Raw genomic sequence first — 15,063 nt, 5'->3', positions numbered from 1 at the left:
CTCTCAGAATAGTACTCTTGATAGATACTGTATTTTTCGCTCTATAAGACGCACCAGACCACAAGACGCACCTAGTTTTTGGAGGAGGAAAACAAGAAAAAAAATATTCTGAATCTCAGAAGCCAGAACAGCAAGAGGGATCGTTGAGCAGTGAAAGCAGCAATCCCTCTTGCTGTTCTGGCTTCTGGGATAGCTGCGTAGCCTTGCATTCGCTCCACAAGATGCACACACATTTCCCCTTACTTTTTAGGAGGGAAAAAGTGAGTCTTATAGAGCAAAAAATACGGTAAATCACAACCTGCAGGACTCTGTATGGGGACTCTGAAAAGGCTGCATATATTTCATAATAGAGGCAAATGTAGTTATATTGGGACTGGTTTTTGCAGGCCAGGATTATTAATCAGTTCTGGTGTATTTCTGTCCATGCATTGTTATCTCTCTTCAACTGCGCCTGGCTCTGTATGGAAGGGCAGCTGGGCCTAGCCAGGAATTCAATAATTAAACAATACAAAACCTTAAGGAAGTACATGTGGTGTTTAGCAAATATTTCAACCCTGACAATTTTGCAGAGTAGTTGCCAACCTTCTGGTGGTTGTGGTGGTTGCTGCTGCTGCTGCTCAAGCTGTTTCTTCCGTTTAGCTTCCAGAACTGGGTTTTCATATTGTGTTTTCCGGTTGATGTGGCTAAAAAGAAAGATCACCGTTAAATAAGGGAATACTTGGCGAAAACAGAAAAGAAAAAGAAACGTTAAGCAAGCTCAAAGACTCCTCTAACAGAAACGTGGCAGGGGGAGGACAGAAGTCAAATGCAAGACCTGTGGACTATGTGTCAAAAAGCTGCTCTAAAGGGGTGAGGAAATGTTCACAGCTTCTTATCTGGCATGGCATCTTGAAGAGGTACGGCTAATTCTTTCAAATACTCTAAAGTAGCAGTTTATCTGCGAACAATGATATTAAGGCAGGAGAGTCCATGCAAGACAGTCATCAGATTCTCAGATGTGCAGCCATTGTTGGGTTCAGCAGAGTTTAATACGGCAGCGATATCTCTAAGATATCTGAACAACATGCTATATCATCACAGTACATGCAAGCTACTTATAAATGCTCCGGAATAAACTTTGCAAAAGCGGACTGCAGAGAGGCTTAGCTGAAAGACCACAAACAAGCCACGGACACTATCGCTGCGAGTTAATAACCCTAGCAGAAATCTCCAAAAAAAATCAGCATATGGGGACTCCAAAGTCTGCCACACAAATAAAGGATAGATGGCCGAAAATTAAAAACACCTGTGAAAAGGTTAGAAGAACAAAGCAACTGTGTTATCAAAAAGTTAAGCCAATAACTTTAAGCCATTAGTAGTCTTGCTACAGCCACTTGGAGATCTCGCTTATAGGTTACTTTAAAAAACAAACAAAAACAAAACACAGCTTCGTGATTCCAAAAGCAAGAGTTCTTTTGAGCATGTTCATTTTCCCTGGGGTGCTCCATTGTTTTCAACGAACCTGAGCTAGAGTCCGACTGGCACTTCCTGAATTGCTACATGGCCGTGCCTGGATGACCCAACAAAAAAGAAACACAATCGGTGTCTGTCTGCCTTTGGCACAGCTCCATTGAAAACAATAGGAAAGTGTGAACACCTGGGGATTGGCTGGATGCAATTGGATGCAATCTTAGAGCCTGATCTGCTATGATGGTGCAGTGGTGGGTAGGATCAGGCCCTAGACTTTTTGAAGCACCACGATGGAACAGGTTTAAGGCGCTGTGTGAATGGCTGGAGCAGCGCCCGTATCACTGCACTTGCCAAGGCTGTGGGGCACCGTGGCAGGGAGGAGACAAGGCTGCCAGCATCTTGTCAAGGGCACCCTGGCAGCCTTTGAGCCACTAAGTATAAGAGTAGTGCAGGTTTCCTTATAAGCTAAACGCTGAAAGACATCCCCTATTACTCCCCTGTTTGTGCCTGTGCATTATTCACATGAATTCTTTGAATACAAACCTTGAGCCCAATGCAAAGTTTACCCTCATGTCCATCTGGACTCCAGTCCTTGTAGCAGTTATAGAATATATAAACAAAAACTATTATCAAACAACAGCATTGCACTCACAGGGTCCAGCTCAGATTTCTTTTGGCTCGGCTCGTAATAGAAGCTCGCAACGTAAAAAAAAAGCTATTAGGGAGAGGGGCTGCATTTGACAGAGCAACATTAATTTAATGAGTGCAATAAATGTGAAGGAAACGCTTCCCAGATTCCTCTTGGTTATGAAGAACAGGGCTTGGGCCGATTCATGAGAGTCTCCGTGTTACTGCAAGCCAGCAGCCCCTTCTTGAGCCTCTGTGGGACTCCAGTGCTGTGACCCAGACCTTCCACCCCCAGACATTGGTGGGTGAGGGGACGTGAGGTTATTCGTAACTCTCTTTGTCATTCTCTCCCATTTCCCAAGTGGGGCCATGCAGAGCAAGTAGGAAGAATGAGCAGAACTGGTTTCCCTATTGGCACACAGATGGATGGAACTGGAAGGAGAAAGTCCATTCTCTTCCTCCAGCTAAAAAACAAACCTCCCCTGGTAGATGCACCAGATGAGTAATACAGCCGTTGTTGGCTCTTTTGCAGCTTCTCATGGGAGACGCAAGTCCAGTTTTGGACCTGCAGATGCGCTTGCATATTATGAACAGATGAGCTGGTGTCAGTGTGAAGGAAGATGTTGTTCCTGGTCTTGCAAAGCGCTAGCCTTATTAAGTACTCCTTCAGAGGATGTACATCTTGCTCAAATGCAGATAATTCCTCCTGGGGCAGACCTCACTCATCTAAGTCTAGCAAGTCCCCATATTGCTATTATGCATGCTTTGGAGCTGGCCTTCAGGACGTCCTTCCATTTGGTTGCTGGAAGGGGTAGATGGAAGGGGTTGCAAGGCTCAGGTCTGGGGAACAAATGCAGACCTCCAGGCCACATATCCATCCCCCGCTTCAGGCCACGCTGCTCATCGGCCCTGCTCCATGCCCTCTCTAAGCTGTTTCTCTTGGCTAGAAGGTGTCCTTGATCTATGACGATGCCTCTTGTTTTCTGCATGTGGAAACATGTATGGGTGTTAAAACTGCTGGGATTTGCATGGCTGGGCTGCAGCCAACTGCATGCACCTGTTGCTCCAACCCCTTTTGCCTCTGGCCCTGCTCACCCCTGGGGGTTCCCCAAAATGCAAGGTGTTCTTCAAGCTGGAAAAGGCTCCCCATCCCTGGTGTATGAGGAGCAGCTGTACAGGCAACAAAGCTGACTAACTGAAAAGTCTGCTTCCCTACCACACACACAAACAAACACACACATGCAAACAATGTTTAGACGCCTCTCCAAAAGCTCAGTGTGAGAAATAATGCCTTACCATCCTATACTGAGAATGGATCTTGGACAACAAAGGTGGAAACCTTCCAGCTGAAGATAATCCAAATCTCTCAAATGCAAAATAGTGAGTGAATGGTGATAAAGTTTTGTCTTAGTTCTTAACTGCACTCGGCACTTCCTCAAAATAGGTTACAAATGCCGTCTCTGACGAGGACGAAGGCCTTGGAACAGGCAGGAAAAGGCCAGAAAAGTCAGCTGAAGTGTTTATAATGGGTTGAAATACTAGGAAAATGAGATACAAGGGTACATGTGGATGTGCATGCATCATGGTGGGGTATGAATACGCAAAATGAGTATTCTCTCCGTGTGCTTAAACTGCCACTAGCATGGAGGTTCTCGGGTTCATGGGTAGCAGTTAGGAGCAATAGGCCTGGTGGCTATATTTGGTCATTTTTTAGAAAAAAAAGACTAAGGCAAAAGTGAAAAAGTATCAGTATGACCTTATCAGACCTACTGCTATCTTCATCATCCACACAACTCTTACATATACGTTGATCCTACTTGCGGGTAGGAATGGCCGGATAAGGAGAAAAAACCCCCAACTGTGGATTCAAAGGAGGAAATGACAATAGACAAGCTTGGAATTGTATTATTCTGAACATGCATTCATACTATTCATTAAGCAATATATTCCCCCTATCTAAATAACGTGTGTTGAAAAAAGCTATCCCAGAACAGCAGCAATATAGTGAAGCATCAAATGGTCAGGGTATCAGGGGAGAAGTGAAATTACGGTGCGAAAAGCAGAATTGTGTGAATCCTACCTTTCTAGCTCCTGGAGTTTTCTGGTGAAATGAACGACGGCAGGCCTGCCACTTACACAAGGGCTCCGTTGTGGGAGTTTGTGCGCAAAGGCACAACTGTGCAAAGTCAGGAACCCCTGGAACTGCCCCATCCTCTGCAAGGCTGAGGGGTGCTTACTGGGGTCAGAGAAGGTTGAGGAAAGTCACATTGGTACCCGCGACTTTCCCAGATTCCAGTAATCAAAGCACGGGACTTTAGGAAGGATGCGCACAGGCTCTGGAACGCTGTCAGGAGCCCTCGTACTGCCTTCCCAAAACCCAGTAAGTGAGGAAAAGCCACTGGGTGTGTGGGGAAATGAAATAAAATAAATGGAGAGTGGGCTTCTCTCACTCTGCATTCATTTATTTGTCCTCCCACCACCACCAGCAGCATAAAGTTGTGATTGTGTTAAGCACATGTTGTGGGTTTATCATATACAGATTTCAGCCAGCTGGTCTTTTGGCATAGAAACTGATTTGGATGCTCTATGATCTACAGTGGAAGTGTGACTCTGTTGGTTCTCCCAGTGTTTTTTGATACCATCGACCATGGGCATCCTTCTGAGGCTAAGTTAGGGGTTCAGTGCTGAAGTCGCATTCCTGGGAGACAGGCCCAAAGGAGTGAATCTGGTAGATTGTTGCTCTTCTCCTTGGCCAGTGGCTAATGGGGTTCTGCAAGGCTCCGTCTTGCTGGCACAACACTGTTTAACCTCTAAATGAAGCTGCTGGGGGAGGGCATCTAGGTATTTGGGCTATAGCATGTTCTGAGTGTGGTTACAGTCCACCAGAAAGTTCAGGTTTGTAGCTTGGGTGTGCTCCTTCACCCAGCGCTGTTAAATGTGTTGGTGGCATCAGTTGCAAAAGGCTCCTTATTCCAGCTTCAACTGATTTGTCAACCAGTCCACCCTGACAAAGTCAGACATACCTCTAATGGCCTTCAGACGATGCGACCACTGTAACACGCTGTGTGTGGAGTTGCCACCGAAAAATGTTTGAAAATGGCTACAAAGGTTGAAACCAGGATGCCGACAAGTGCTAGCCATTTTGATTCTACCATTCCAGTTTTCTAAGATTTGCATTTATTTGTCCAGTCGCGGACAACTCTGGGGTTGCGTGCTCATCTTGCTCTATAGGCCGAGGGAGTCGGCGTTTGTCCGCAGACAGCTTCCGGGTCATGTGGCCAGCATGACTACCACTTTCTACCTGAGCTCAATTCAAGGAGCTGGTGTTAACATTTTAAGTACCAAAGGGCTTGGAACTAGGGTAACTTAAGGTCTGCCTTCTCCCATACATTCCTCCCTGCATGCTGTGATCATCGCCTAGAGTAGGGGTAGCCAACTCCTGAGGGACTGCAATCCACTTTCAAAATTAAAATCTGACAGTGATCTACCCCCGTTTTTAGGGGTCAGGTGAAAGTTGTTGATCTTTTTTATGCCCATTTTGTTGGGGTTCTGTTGGGGGGGGACTTTTAAGGGGGAACAGGATTAGTCACTCACTAAAACAGCGCTGTGAAACTCAGTCTTCAGCTACAGATATCAGGAGAAAACCCAGGCAGGAGAGAAGACTGGGTGCTCTTAGGCAAAAGCAAAGGAAAATGAGCCCACGATCGACTGCAACCTCCCGGGGACAGACCTGTTGGACATCCCTGGCCTAGAGCCTTTCTCTAGATCACTTGATCCTGGTAAACAAAGCAGCAGTAAAGATTTCCCGGCTGTGGCCTCCCACCTGTGGAATGCCTTGCCAAGTAAGGTATGTCAGCCCCGATCACTGCATTGTTTTTAGGTGGCTGGGAAAAACTTAGCTCTTTCAAAAGGCCTTTACGTGATTTTTCTGGCATAATTTCAGTGGCAATTATGAAGCATGGGGTAGCTTGGTTCTTATGTCCATCTTGGCCATGAGTCCTGGAAGATCTTATAAGGCCTTACAAGCCTTTCCCACCTGGAGTGGAAGGGCAGGGCCCCGACTGACTCCAGCTACAAAAGCTGAGGCTACTGAACAGACTCTTGGGCTGGGGTATCATTTCAGGATTTTTGTTGTCGATGTTATTGCTAATTTTTTGCACTATTAATTTAGATCTTAGTATGATTTATGTGGAAATTGTTCTGTTTGGTTGTGTGCTTGTGTTTAATTTATTGTTTGTGGCTACTTTTTATGTTGTAAGCTGCCTTTAGCATGGTGTTAATTATAGAAGTACAATTAAAACACATGAATGTATGCCGATATTTGTTATTGGAATTGTAATGTATTTTATAATGTAATGTAGGCCGAGGGAGTCGGCGTTTGTCCGCAGACAGCTTCCGGGTCATGTGGCCAGCATGACTACCACTTTCTACCTGAGCTCAATTCAAGGAGCTGGTGTTAACATTTTAAGTACCAAAGGGCTTGGAACTAGGGTAACTTAAGGTCTGCCTTCTCCCATACATTCCTCCCTGCATGCTGTGATCATCGCCTAGAGTAGGGGTAGCCAACTCCTGAGGGACTGCAATCCACTTTCAAAATTAAAATCTGACAGTGATCTACCCCCGGGCTTTATGTTTTGGGTTGTAAGCCACCCCGAGCTTTTCTTAGCAAATTAAGCAGGAATGATGATAACAACAACAACTTCCAGAGGCAAACATGTACATACACGTGCAATGTTTGTGTAGTTCCTCTTTCCACAGCAGCCCCTCATGCCATGCTGAAAAACACTTCAAAGATGTCTCTGTCTTCCAGAGTAACTTTTCAGAGGCACACAGGACTGTTGTGGAAAGGGAAGACTAAGAGGCCCAAGCACGTGTGTCCAATGCTACAGACCAGCTCTTTAGATCCCAAACCATTGTTTCTCTTATGCTGCTTTCTCATGCTGCCAGCCAATTTTTCAATGAAGCAGAGGACTTAATATAAATGGATTATTTGTGCACCATGCATACACACACACACACACACACACACACACACACACAGTGGGTTGGAAGATACTGGAGAGATTTCTCAGTATGGTGTTTAATAGCAAAAAAAGAAAAAGAAAGAGAAAAGATAAATATTTCCCCTTGATGTCTCCAGCGAAATAAATGTCATGTTTTAATTATACGGTTTGCTAACGTTGGAGTCCAAGGCACCGAGGCCATGAGTTAAAACAACAAACATACACCATGCAAGGTTAACTCTTCCAACTAAAGAAAACACTGTGAGCTGAGAGATACCAGGGAGCTCATCTATTCATTCGTACATATAATTAAATATGCATTCTTGTGGGGGTTAGCAATGAAACTCAAATGGAATCTCAATTTCTTAAGGGAGAGAGCTGCCGTCTAAATCAAGAGCAAGGCAGAATTGGGGGGTGGGGGAGAGAAGGAAGTCATCCTCGTAAATATGTTGCCCCCCCTTTAAGCAACTGCTCACTGCGGGATTCCTTCTGGGTAATGTTTGTTTCCATACATTTGGAATAAAGTCACCGTAGTCATTTTGGCTACACTGCAACGCTAGCAAAAGCAGGAATTAAAGCCCAAAACTGTGACCCAGTTCAGTTAATCTAAGAAGATTCCTGTCATTAAGAATGCCAGTTTGCTGCCATTTTCATATACTGAATCTGCAAATCCTGTGCCCCTGCTTTTCAGACGCAGGCAATGTTTCTGAACTGGCATTTACTTAGGAACCCAGGACTTAAAACTGAGGTCTGTATTGTCTTCATTTCACAGCAACTCTTTTCAATACTCATTTTCATTAAACAGCTTACACCAGACCGCTAGAGTATATCATTCCAAAGCATACAGGAAATGGAGTTTCCCTTCTCTGAGGCTGAATTTGTGTTTTCTCCCTTAATTATCACTAGGGGGTGCACAAGAGCAATGCATGAGGTACCCTCCTCTCTCTCTTTCCCTTTTCAAGCATCCATACTACAAAAAGAACCAAGTATGTGCAGTTTTATGCTGCTAGCTACATATTGGCACATAGCACCACAGCCTGTTAACGATAAATCAGTCAAGGTGGCTAAATTTCCAATGACAAATGCCCAGCTCAAGTGGGTTTCCACACAGTGGTTGGATGCCGCTATCTGCAGCGTGTTAAGGGTCACATAAAAATCATTACGGCGACAAAGTTACTTACTCTACATAGTAGACACCATATACAGGATCTTCAATCTTTTCCCAACCAGTAGGTAGTTCTGGAAACAAATGGATATTACTTATTTAAAGCATTTTACTTTCACTTGCAGATTTATCCTCCCCCGCTGCCCCCAACTACGTTTTCACATAACGCTTGCTGCAATCCTAGAGCATGCAACTTTTAAAAATACGCTTTTTAAAACCATCTATTCACTCACTGGACAACACATTCATGGAAATGGCTTCTCAGGACACATTGCGCAGCTTAAAGGGTGAGGCACACACATTTCCTTTCCCCCCAAAAGGTAATCTGTTGCAGTAAAATGAACCAAGATCCAAATATGTCATTCCTTTAGTGCAGGGGTCTGCAACCTGCGGCTCCGGAGCCGCATGTGGCTCTTTTACACCTTTGCCACGGCTCCAGGGCGGATACTAGCGAGGGGAGGAGGCGCATTGTGCGCTCCGACACTCTCCACTGTGGCAGGCGCTGTACTGTCTGTGATGTCGCATGGGGGCGGTGCATGCGTTAGTCACGCACCGTCCCGACGTCACCTTCCCGCCCGCTGTCAGACTGCGGCTCCAGAGATATATTTGTTTTAAATGTCGCAATGGTTTTGCGGCTCCCAGTTTTTTTTTCTTCAGAAATGGGTCCAAGTGGCTCTTTTCGTCTTAAAGGTTGCAGACCCCTGCTTTAGTACAAAGGACTCCCACCTGTGCAACAGAACTTTTTGTTTTCTTCTCCTGGTGATCCCTTTCCCCAAATGCACAGGAGGCATGTGGGCTGAATATGTCATTTTGTGCAAGTGGGGAGCCCTGCCAGGAATAACTTCGCTAGATGCAACCCCAACAGTCCTAAGGTACAGCATCAGCTTTCACTGGTCAATCTCCTGGGAGCTTTCGTGCAGCACTTAGTTCGGTGTCAGAAGTTTTTGTTATGGCTGTCGAAATGCATTTGGGTGGACATTTAATGGCAAAAAGGCTTACAGAGCCCAGAAGGTAACAGGGCCCTGAAACAAGGATCAAATGACAACAGGCTCATATTCATTAGCTACGTCTACAGAGCGAGATTTTTGAAATTCTTTACAATAGAGAGTAATACAATTATATTGCAAAATAGGGGCAGCGTTCCCAGCAACGTCACATGATCTGGTGTCTGTCAACATGCCCAGCCGATGTCCATGTGAGCACCCCCAAAAAAGGCACACCCTCCCGCAGCACCTAGCAAAACTGCAAATGTGGCCCAACTTGCAGCAATTGTCTCTTAGCTCTATCTAAGCACTTCACATTTCTATCACAACTGAAAGGGATCAGAATCCCGGTGCTGACAGCATAAATCTCTGTGCACGTGCAGTCATTTTATCATGTTACAAAACCTGTCACAAAATCATTATCCCTTAATCGCACCTTAAAGTAATTTTCAGTTTTACAACTGCGGGGTGGGGGAATGCAGCAAAAGGAAGATTGCTCAGGAAAAGCTAAGAGCTCCACGCCTGCAGGTTTGCAAAGCTGGAGGCGTAAATACTTCTATAAGCATAATTAGTCAATGAAGAAAAACCATTTGAGCGTACATCGGAGTTTGCTTTTTTAACTTGTCTGTTTTGTTTTCTCCTGCTCTCGATGAAAGAGAATGGCGCGTCAAAAGGGCCACAGGCACCAAAACATGAGATTTGCTCTGAAGAAGCTCTACTTATCAGAAGCAAATTGCTACCTTTAAAAAAACAGAAGAAGGGGAGAAAAAAGCTTAACTTGGCCTAGTAGCTTTAAGGAGGATGGGATGTGCCATCCTTTTCGAAAGGCAGCCATGAACAACCTCAGAAGACACAAACCCATCATTTGTCCTCTGTGGACACAATACAGATGAGGGCAATTGTGTGGGCTGTGCAGTCTGAATGATAAGAGCAATTCTTCCAGCTCACGGGAAACCTTTTCCAATGAATCACTTTTGCTTTCCCCAGTTTATGTGAACATCACAAGCCAGGACTAAGAGAGGTTTCATTTTGAATAAAGCTCCTGATACTCCACTTGAGAAGGTAGGGGTGGGGAGGGTTACTTGACTGAACACTTCCCATATTGGGGGGGGGGGACGGACACTCATTGTGTTCAGACTTGCTGGTTCTCCTAGGTGTGCACAATGCTCACTGTCAACTTTCAGGCTTCCCAAGGGTATCTGGTTGGCCACTGTGAAAACAGGATGCTGAGCCACTGACCTGATTCTGCAGGCTCATTTTATTACTGTAATATATTTATTTATACTCCGCCTTTCTCCCCAATGGCACTCAAGGCAGCTTACAGAAAAAAATACAGTGGTGCCTCGCAAGACGAAAAGAATCCATTCTGAGAATCTCTTCGTCTTGCGGTTTTTCGTCTTGCGAAGCAAGCCCATTAGCGGCTTAGTGCTATTAGCGGCTTAGCGGATCAGCTGATAAGCGGCTTAGCGGCTTGGCGGATCAGCTGTTAAGCGGCTTTGCGGATCAGCTGATAAGCGGCTTAGGAAAAAGGGGGGAGGGGGAAAAAATGCAGGAACTCGCAAGACATTTTCGTCTTGCGAAGCAAACCCATAGGAAATTCGTTTTGCGAAGCACCTCCAAAACGAAAACCCTTTCGTCTAGTGGGCTTTCCGTCTTGCGAGGCATTTGTCTTGCGTGGCACCACTGTAAGAACCACTAAAAATACAATTAAACACTGAAAAAAAATCAAAGCTACATACACATATAACATTTATTAAAACCATCTCCAACATGTTAGGTTCTGAAGAGTTAGCTAATGTGGTGCAATCCACATGTTGCTGGACTTTGGGTGCCTGAGCAAGCAAGGGGGGGCTATGAGAGGTGCAGTCCAATAACATCAGGAAGGCACGGTCTTGGATCAGAGCTACACTCCTCAATAAGCCAAGCTTTCACAGGCAGGAAGTTTTTGACGTGAATACAAAACAAGAATTACCTTGCTGGAGCAAGCCAAACATCCATCTAGTCCAGTCTTTCCGAAACTTGGGTCTCTAGCTGTTTTTCAACTACAATTCCCATCATCCCTGACCACTGGTCCTGCTAGCTAGGGATGATGGGAGTTGTAGTCCAAAAACAGCTAGAGACCCAAGTTTCGGAAACACTGATCTAGTCCAACATCTTTTTTCTCATCCTCAGCAGGGAATATTAAAACACACACACACCCCACCTGAATTCTGACATAGCACACTCCAAATAGGGTTTTAACCATGGGCTTTTCCTAAACTCATAGGGTGAATTCAAAGAAAGAAAGAGAGAGTAAGGAGACACTCTATGCTCAGCATATCAGTGCCTTTTTCAGAATCAGACCTTTTCATTGAGCTTACCTATAATGGTAAAAAATAACCAGTGTGAGAATTATTCTAAGACCACAGCAAGAAGCAATGTTTGTGAAACGAGCATTAGTTAACAGCACAATCATATGCATGTCTACTTAGAAGGACGTCCCCCTAAGACTTGTTCCCAAGAAGCACATATAGGATTGCAGCCTTGAAAAGAAAAGAAAAAACACCCAAACCCTATTTTGTAGTCTGCACAATCAAATGGTTGCGCAACACGAAAGAGTTATCCAGTGTGCTCTCGACAGGCTCCAGCTACAATGCCATAAGGACACAAATAGCTCCAGACTGAACAGCAATGAAACCCTTATAAACACACATGGGCTAATTACTCAAAATGTATGTTTGCAATGCGGAAACTGGCTGAAAATCAAGAGAAATTATTTAATGAGTTCTGCTCCACATGTTCCTTGTTTGCAAATAAAAGGCAGGTTTCCCTCCAACTTCCCCCACCCAGATCTTTTTTTTTTATATGCTATCCTTCTGAAGCATCTTTGGATTCCTTGAGATATAAAGAAAGGAAATGAAAGCCAGCACTGATTGCGGGTAGAGGATGAGTGGTTTGGAGGTGCATGTGCAGGAAAGGAAACACTTGGCAAAAATGGTAAACTGGTCTTTGCTGCAGACCAGAAACAAGGGCTTTCTGGGTACAGCATTAGAAGACAATAAAATTGCCTCTCAGAAGACCCAAATTTTGCAAATCTCTGATCTGGAAAACCGTTAAATGGATATACATTGAAACCCAACCAAGGGGAAGTGAGGAAGTCACTTAACAATGTTAATAAGTGTAATTTTAATAAGGTTATGATTTATGTTTGTTTATAATTTTGTGAAAAAATATTTCAAATTTTTTTTGGGGGGGGTAAACAACAGAAGACCCAAATTTTGCTCTGTAATCCTTCAGCAAAGAAAACCGAACAAAATATGGTTTGTTTGTTTTCTTTGTTAGAGTCACATGTGAGCTTAAAATCTGGGCTTTAAAAGTGCTTCCAAAGATATTACACCTCTTTAAAAATCAATGTCTGGGTGTCCAGAGTACTTCCAAAATGTGGAAGTTGAAGCTGGCTGGAATGTCACCGAAGAGTGAATTCAGCTCTGGGTCTCTGTGTTTAGTACCTGTCCCATTTTTTCTAAAATGTACCAAATAAAATGTTATTAAAATTCACCTTGGAGAGATTTGTCCCTGCCTTTTCTTTACCTTTTTGATCTGAAGCATTTTGACAAACAAGTGCTAAATTCCAAAAACAAACATCAATATTGAAATTGTAAGCAATGTTGTTGATAATCCACCACCAAGGTGAAAGGTTGCCACTTAAAACATGACCAAAAAAGAAGCTTTTTTTGTTTCTTTCGTTTGTTTTCTTTCTATCTTGAATGATTTGCATTTTAACAGGTGTGCACAGGTTTGCATGCGGCTTCTCTGGAAATTCGCACTTAGGGGGAAAAAGACGCACACGCAACATTGGGGAAATTGTAAAGCCGATTGGAGAATAAATTTCTCATACTGGAGTATTGTCTCAGAGGTTTTATTCGGGTTGCTGCTGTTTATTTTTTGTATCTTTATTTTGCATCTTATTATGATTTATGTGGAAACTGATCAATTTTGTTGTGTACTTTTTGATGTTTTGTTTACGACTGCTTTTCTGTTTGTAGTTATGCAATTTTTGGATGTGGTACGCCACCTTGAGCGTGGTTTTAGTTTTGGAGAGGTGGCATACAAACAAAACGATTCGTAGACCCACAGAAACATAGTTGGAAGGGTCCCTGAGTATCATCTGGGCATCACCTCCTGGACTAGCTCAAACCTGCAACCTTGGCGTTATCAGCACCACATTCTAACCAACTGAGATTGACTGACTGATATGTTACTTTACTTCTTTCTGCCCATGCGCAGACACACAGAAGGTAGTGACATTGGCTTTCTTGGTTGTCCTCACCCTGGAGAAACTTATGGCTAATTAGTAACATGTGTGACAAGCAGACTGGCCATGTGTGTATCAGTGTTGTTGTTTTTTGCAGCTGTAAACACTGCCATTTAAAACAAAAAGTTGGTCAAGCATGTGGGAAGGGGTGAGCTGAGCATTGCTTTGTTCACCATGTTAAGGCAGGGGTTGGCAACCTCTTTCAGCCGTGGGCCAGTCCACCATCCCTCAGACCATGTGGGGGGCCGGACTATATTTTTTTTGGAGGGGGGGAAATGAACGAATTCCTATGCTCCACAAATAACCCAGAGATGCATTTTAAACAAAAGGACACATTCTACTCATGTAAAAACACACTGATTCCCGGACCGTCCGTGGCCGGATTGAGAAGGCAATTAGGCCGCATCCGGCTCCCTGGCCTTAGGCTGCCTACCGCTGCGTTAAGGTATGTAGTTTGTGGTTTTGATACAGGGGTCAGCAAACTTTTTCAGCAGGGGGCCGGTCCACTGTCCCTCAGACCTTGTGGAGGGTTGGACTATATATATATATTTTGGGGGGTGAACAAATTCCTATGCCCCACAAATAACCCAGAGATGCGTTTAAAATAAAAGGGCACATTCTACTCATGTAAAAACACACTGATTCCTGGACCGTCTGTGGGCTGGATTTAGAAGGCGATTGGGCTGGATCCGGCCCCCGGGCCTTACTTTGCCTACTCATGTTTTAATATATATGCCGTGTTACAGCATTTACTACTTGCTGCACAGCACCATGAGATCCCTTTGGGATGTATATTTAGAAATATAACAAATGAGTGAATGATAAAGTAATACAAGCTCCAAATAGTCAGGGTCGCACAGCTGAGCTGCCATAGAGCCATGGACCAGCTGCAGCTCTCCAACATTTGTCCTAGAGCATTTGGAAACATGAACCATCTCTTTCACCTTTCATAGAGTTTAGTGCTTCGAACACCAGGGCGCATGCTGCAAAGCAGGCCTGCTGCGCAGAGTATGGAAGAAGAATTCTTCATGAAGTAGAACGCCCCATGAATATCAACAGCAAACAGAACACCCACAAGTAGGAGATGAACAAGTCAAACTCCGCGAGGGTTTTTCCACTTGAGCAAGGGGGCTTTCCCCACCCCTCTCCTCTTGAAACTGGCTCAGGGTGAGTGGGGCGGGAGAACCCCTCAGAACGTAAGGGGGATTGCTCCTCCATCTGGCAAGTGGGTATGTTTGATATGCAGATAGGTTTGTGCAGATGGAACATTTGTAAAAGCGCAACGTTGCATTGTATACCAAATCTCTAAAACATGTTCGTTGGAAATGAACTTCTGTTTTACTCAGAGTACATCTGTTTATTGAGTATACACGTTTATTGATTTGAATGCTTCTACTCTGAGGGAAAAAGAACTTTGTTGAATACCATCCTATAACCCTAAGTGCCAGAGGCAGCTCCTCTTTTCGGGTACCTGTCCTAAGTGTATCACTATTTTGCTCTATTTTTATTCGCCTTGTTGACATTTTGTTAGAGTAAGTTACC

At 44.3% G+C, this 15,063-nt stretch overlaps 1 protein-coding gene and 1 long non-coding RNA gene across 14 annotated transcripts in view; both read right to left on the bottom strand.

Moving 5' to 3' along the window:
- Window positions 1-15,063, bottom strand: part of MAGI1 (membrane associated guanylate kinase, WW and PDZ domain containing 1) — a 479,839-nt gene that overhangs the window by 84,917 nt on the left and 379,859 nt on the right. For 8 of the 13 annotated variants that reach the window (XM_081901311.1, XM_081901312.1, XM_081901317.1 and 5 more), the window contains 3 exons: window positions 8,261-8,318; window positions 1,993-2,040; window positions 583-683 (listed from right to left, as the gene is read on the bottom strand). In XM_081901311.1, coding sequence (XP_081757437.1) covers window positions 583-683; window positions 1,993-2,040; window positions 8,261-8,318 — 207 coding nt within the window. The remainder of the gene's footprint in view (window positions 1-582; window positions 684-1,992; window positions 2,041-8,260; window positions 8,319-15,063) is intronic. The other 5 variants (XM_081901313.1, XM_081901318.1, XM_081901319.1 and 2 more) reach the window with 1 other exon arrangement.
- Window positions 2,042-4,008, bottom strand: LOC309365467. The gene is made up of 2 exons (XR_014166174.1): window positions 3,883-4,008; window positions 2,042-3,037 (listed from the first exon to the last, which is right to left on the bottom strand). It is a non-coding gene; the product is annotated as an uncharacterized lncRNA (long non-coding RNA).

This window comes from Podarcis melisellensis (genome assembly GCF_964234715.1).
Source record: "Podarcis melisellensis genome assembly, chromosome: 2".
Classification (NCBI taxonomy): Eukaryota; Metazoa; Chordata; class Lepidosauria; order Squamata; family Lacertidae; genus Podarcis; species Podarcis melisellensis.
This window is presented reverse-complemented; position numbering and strand designations above follow the sequence as displayed.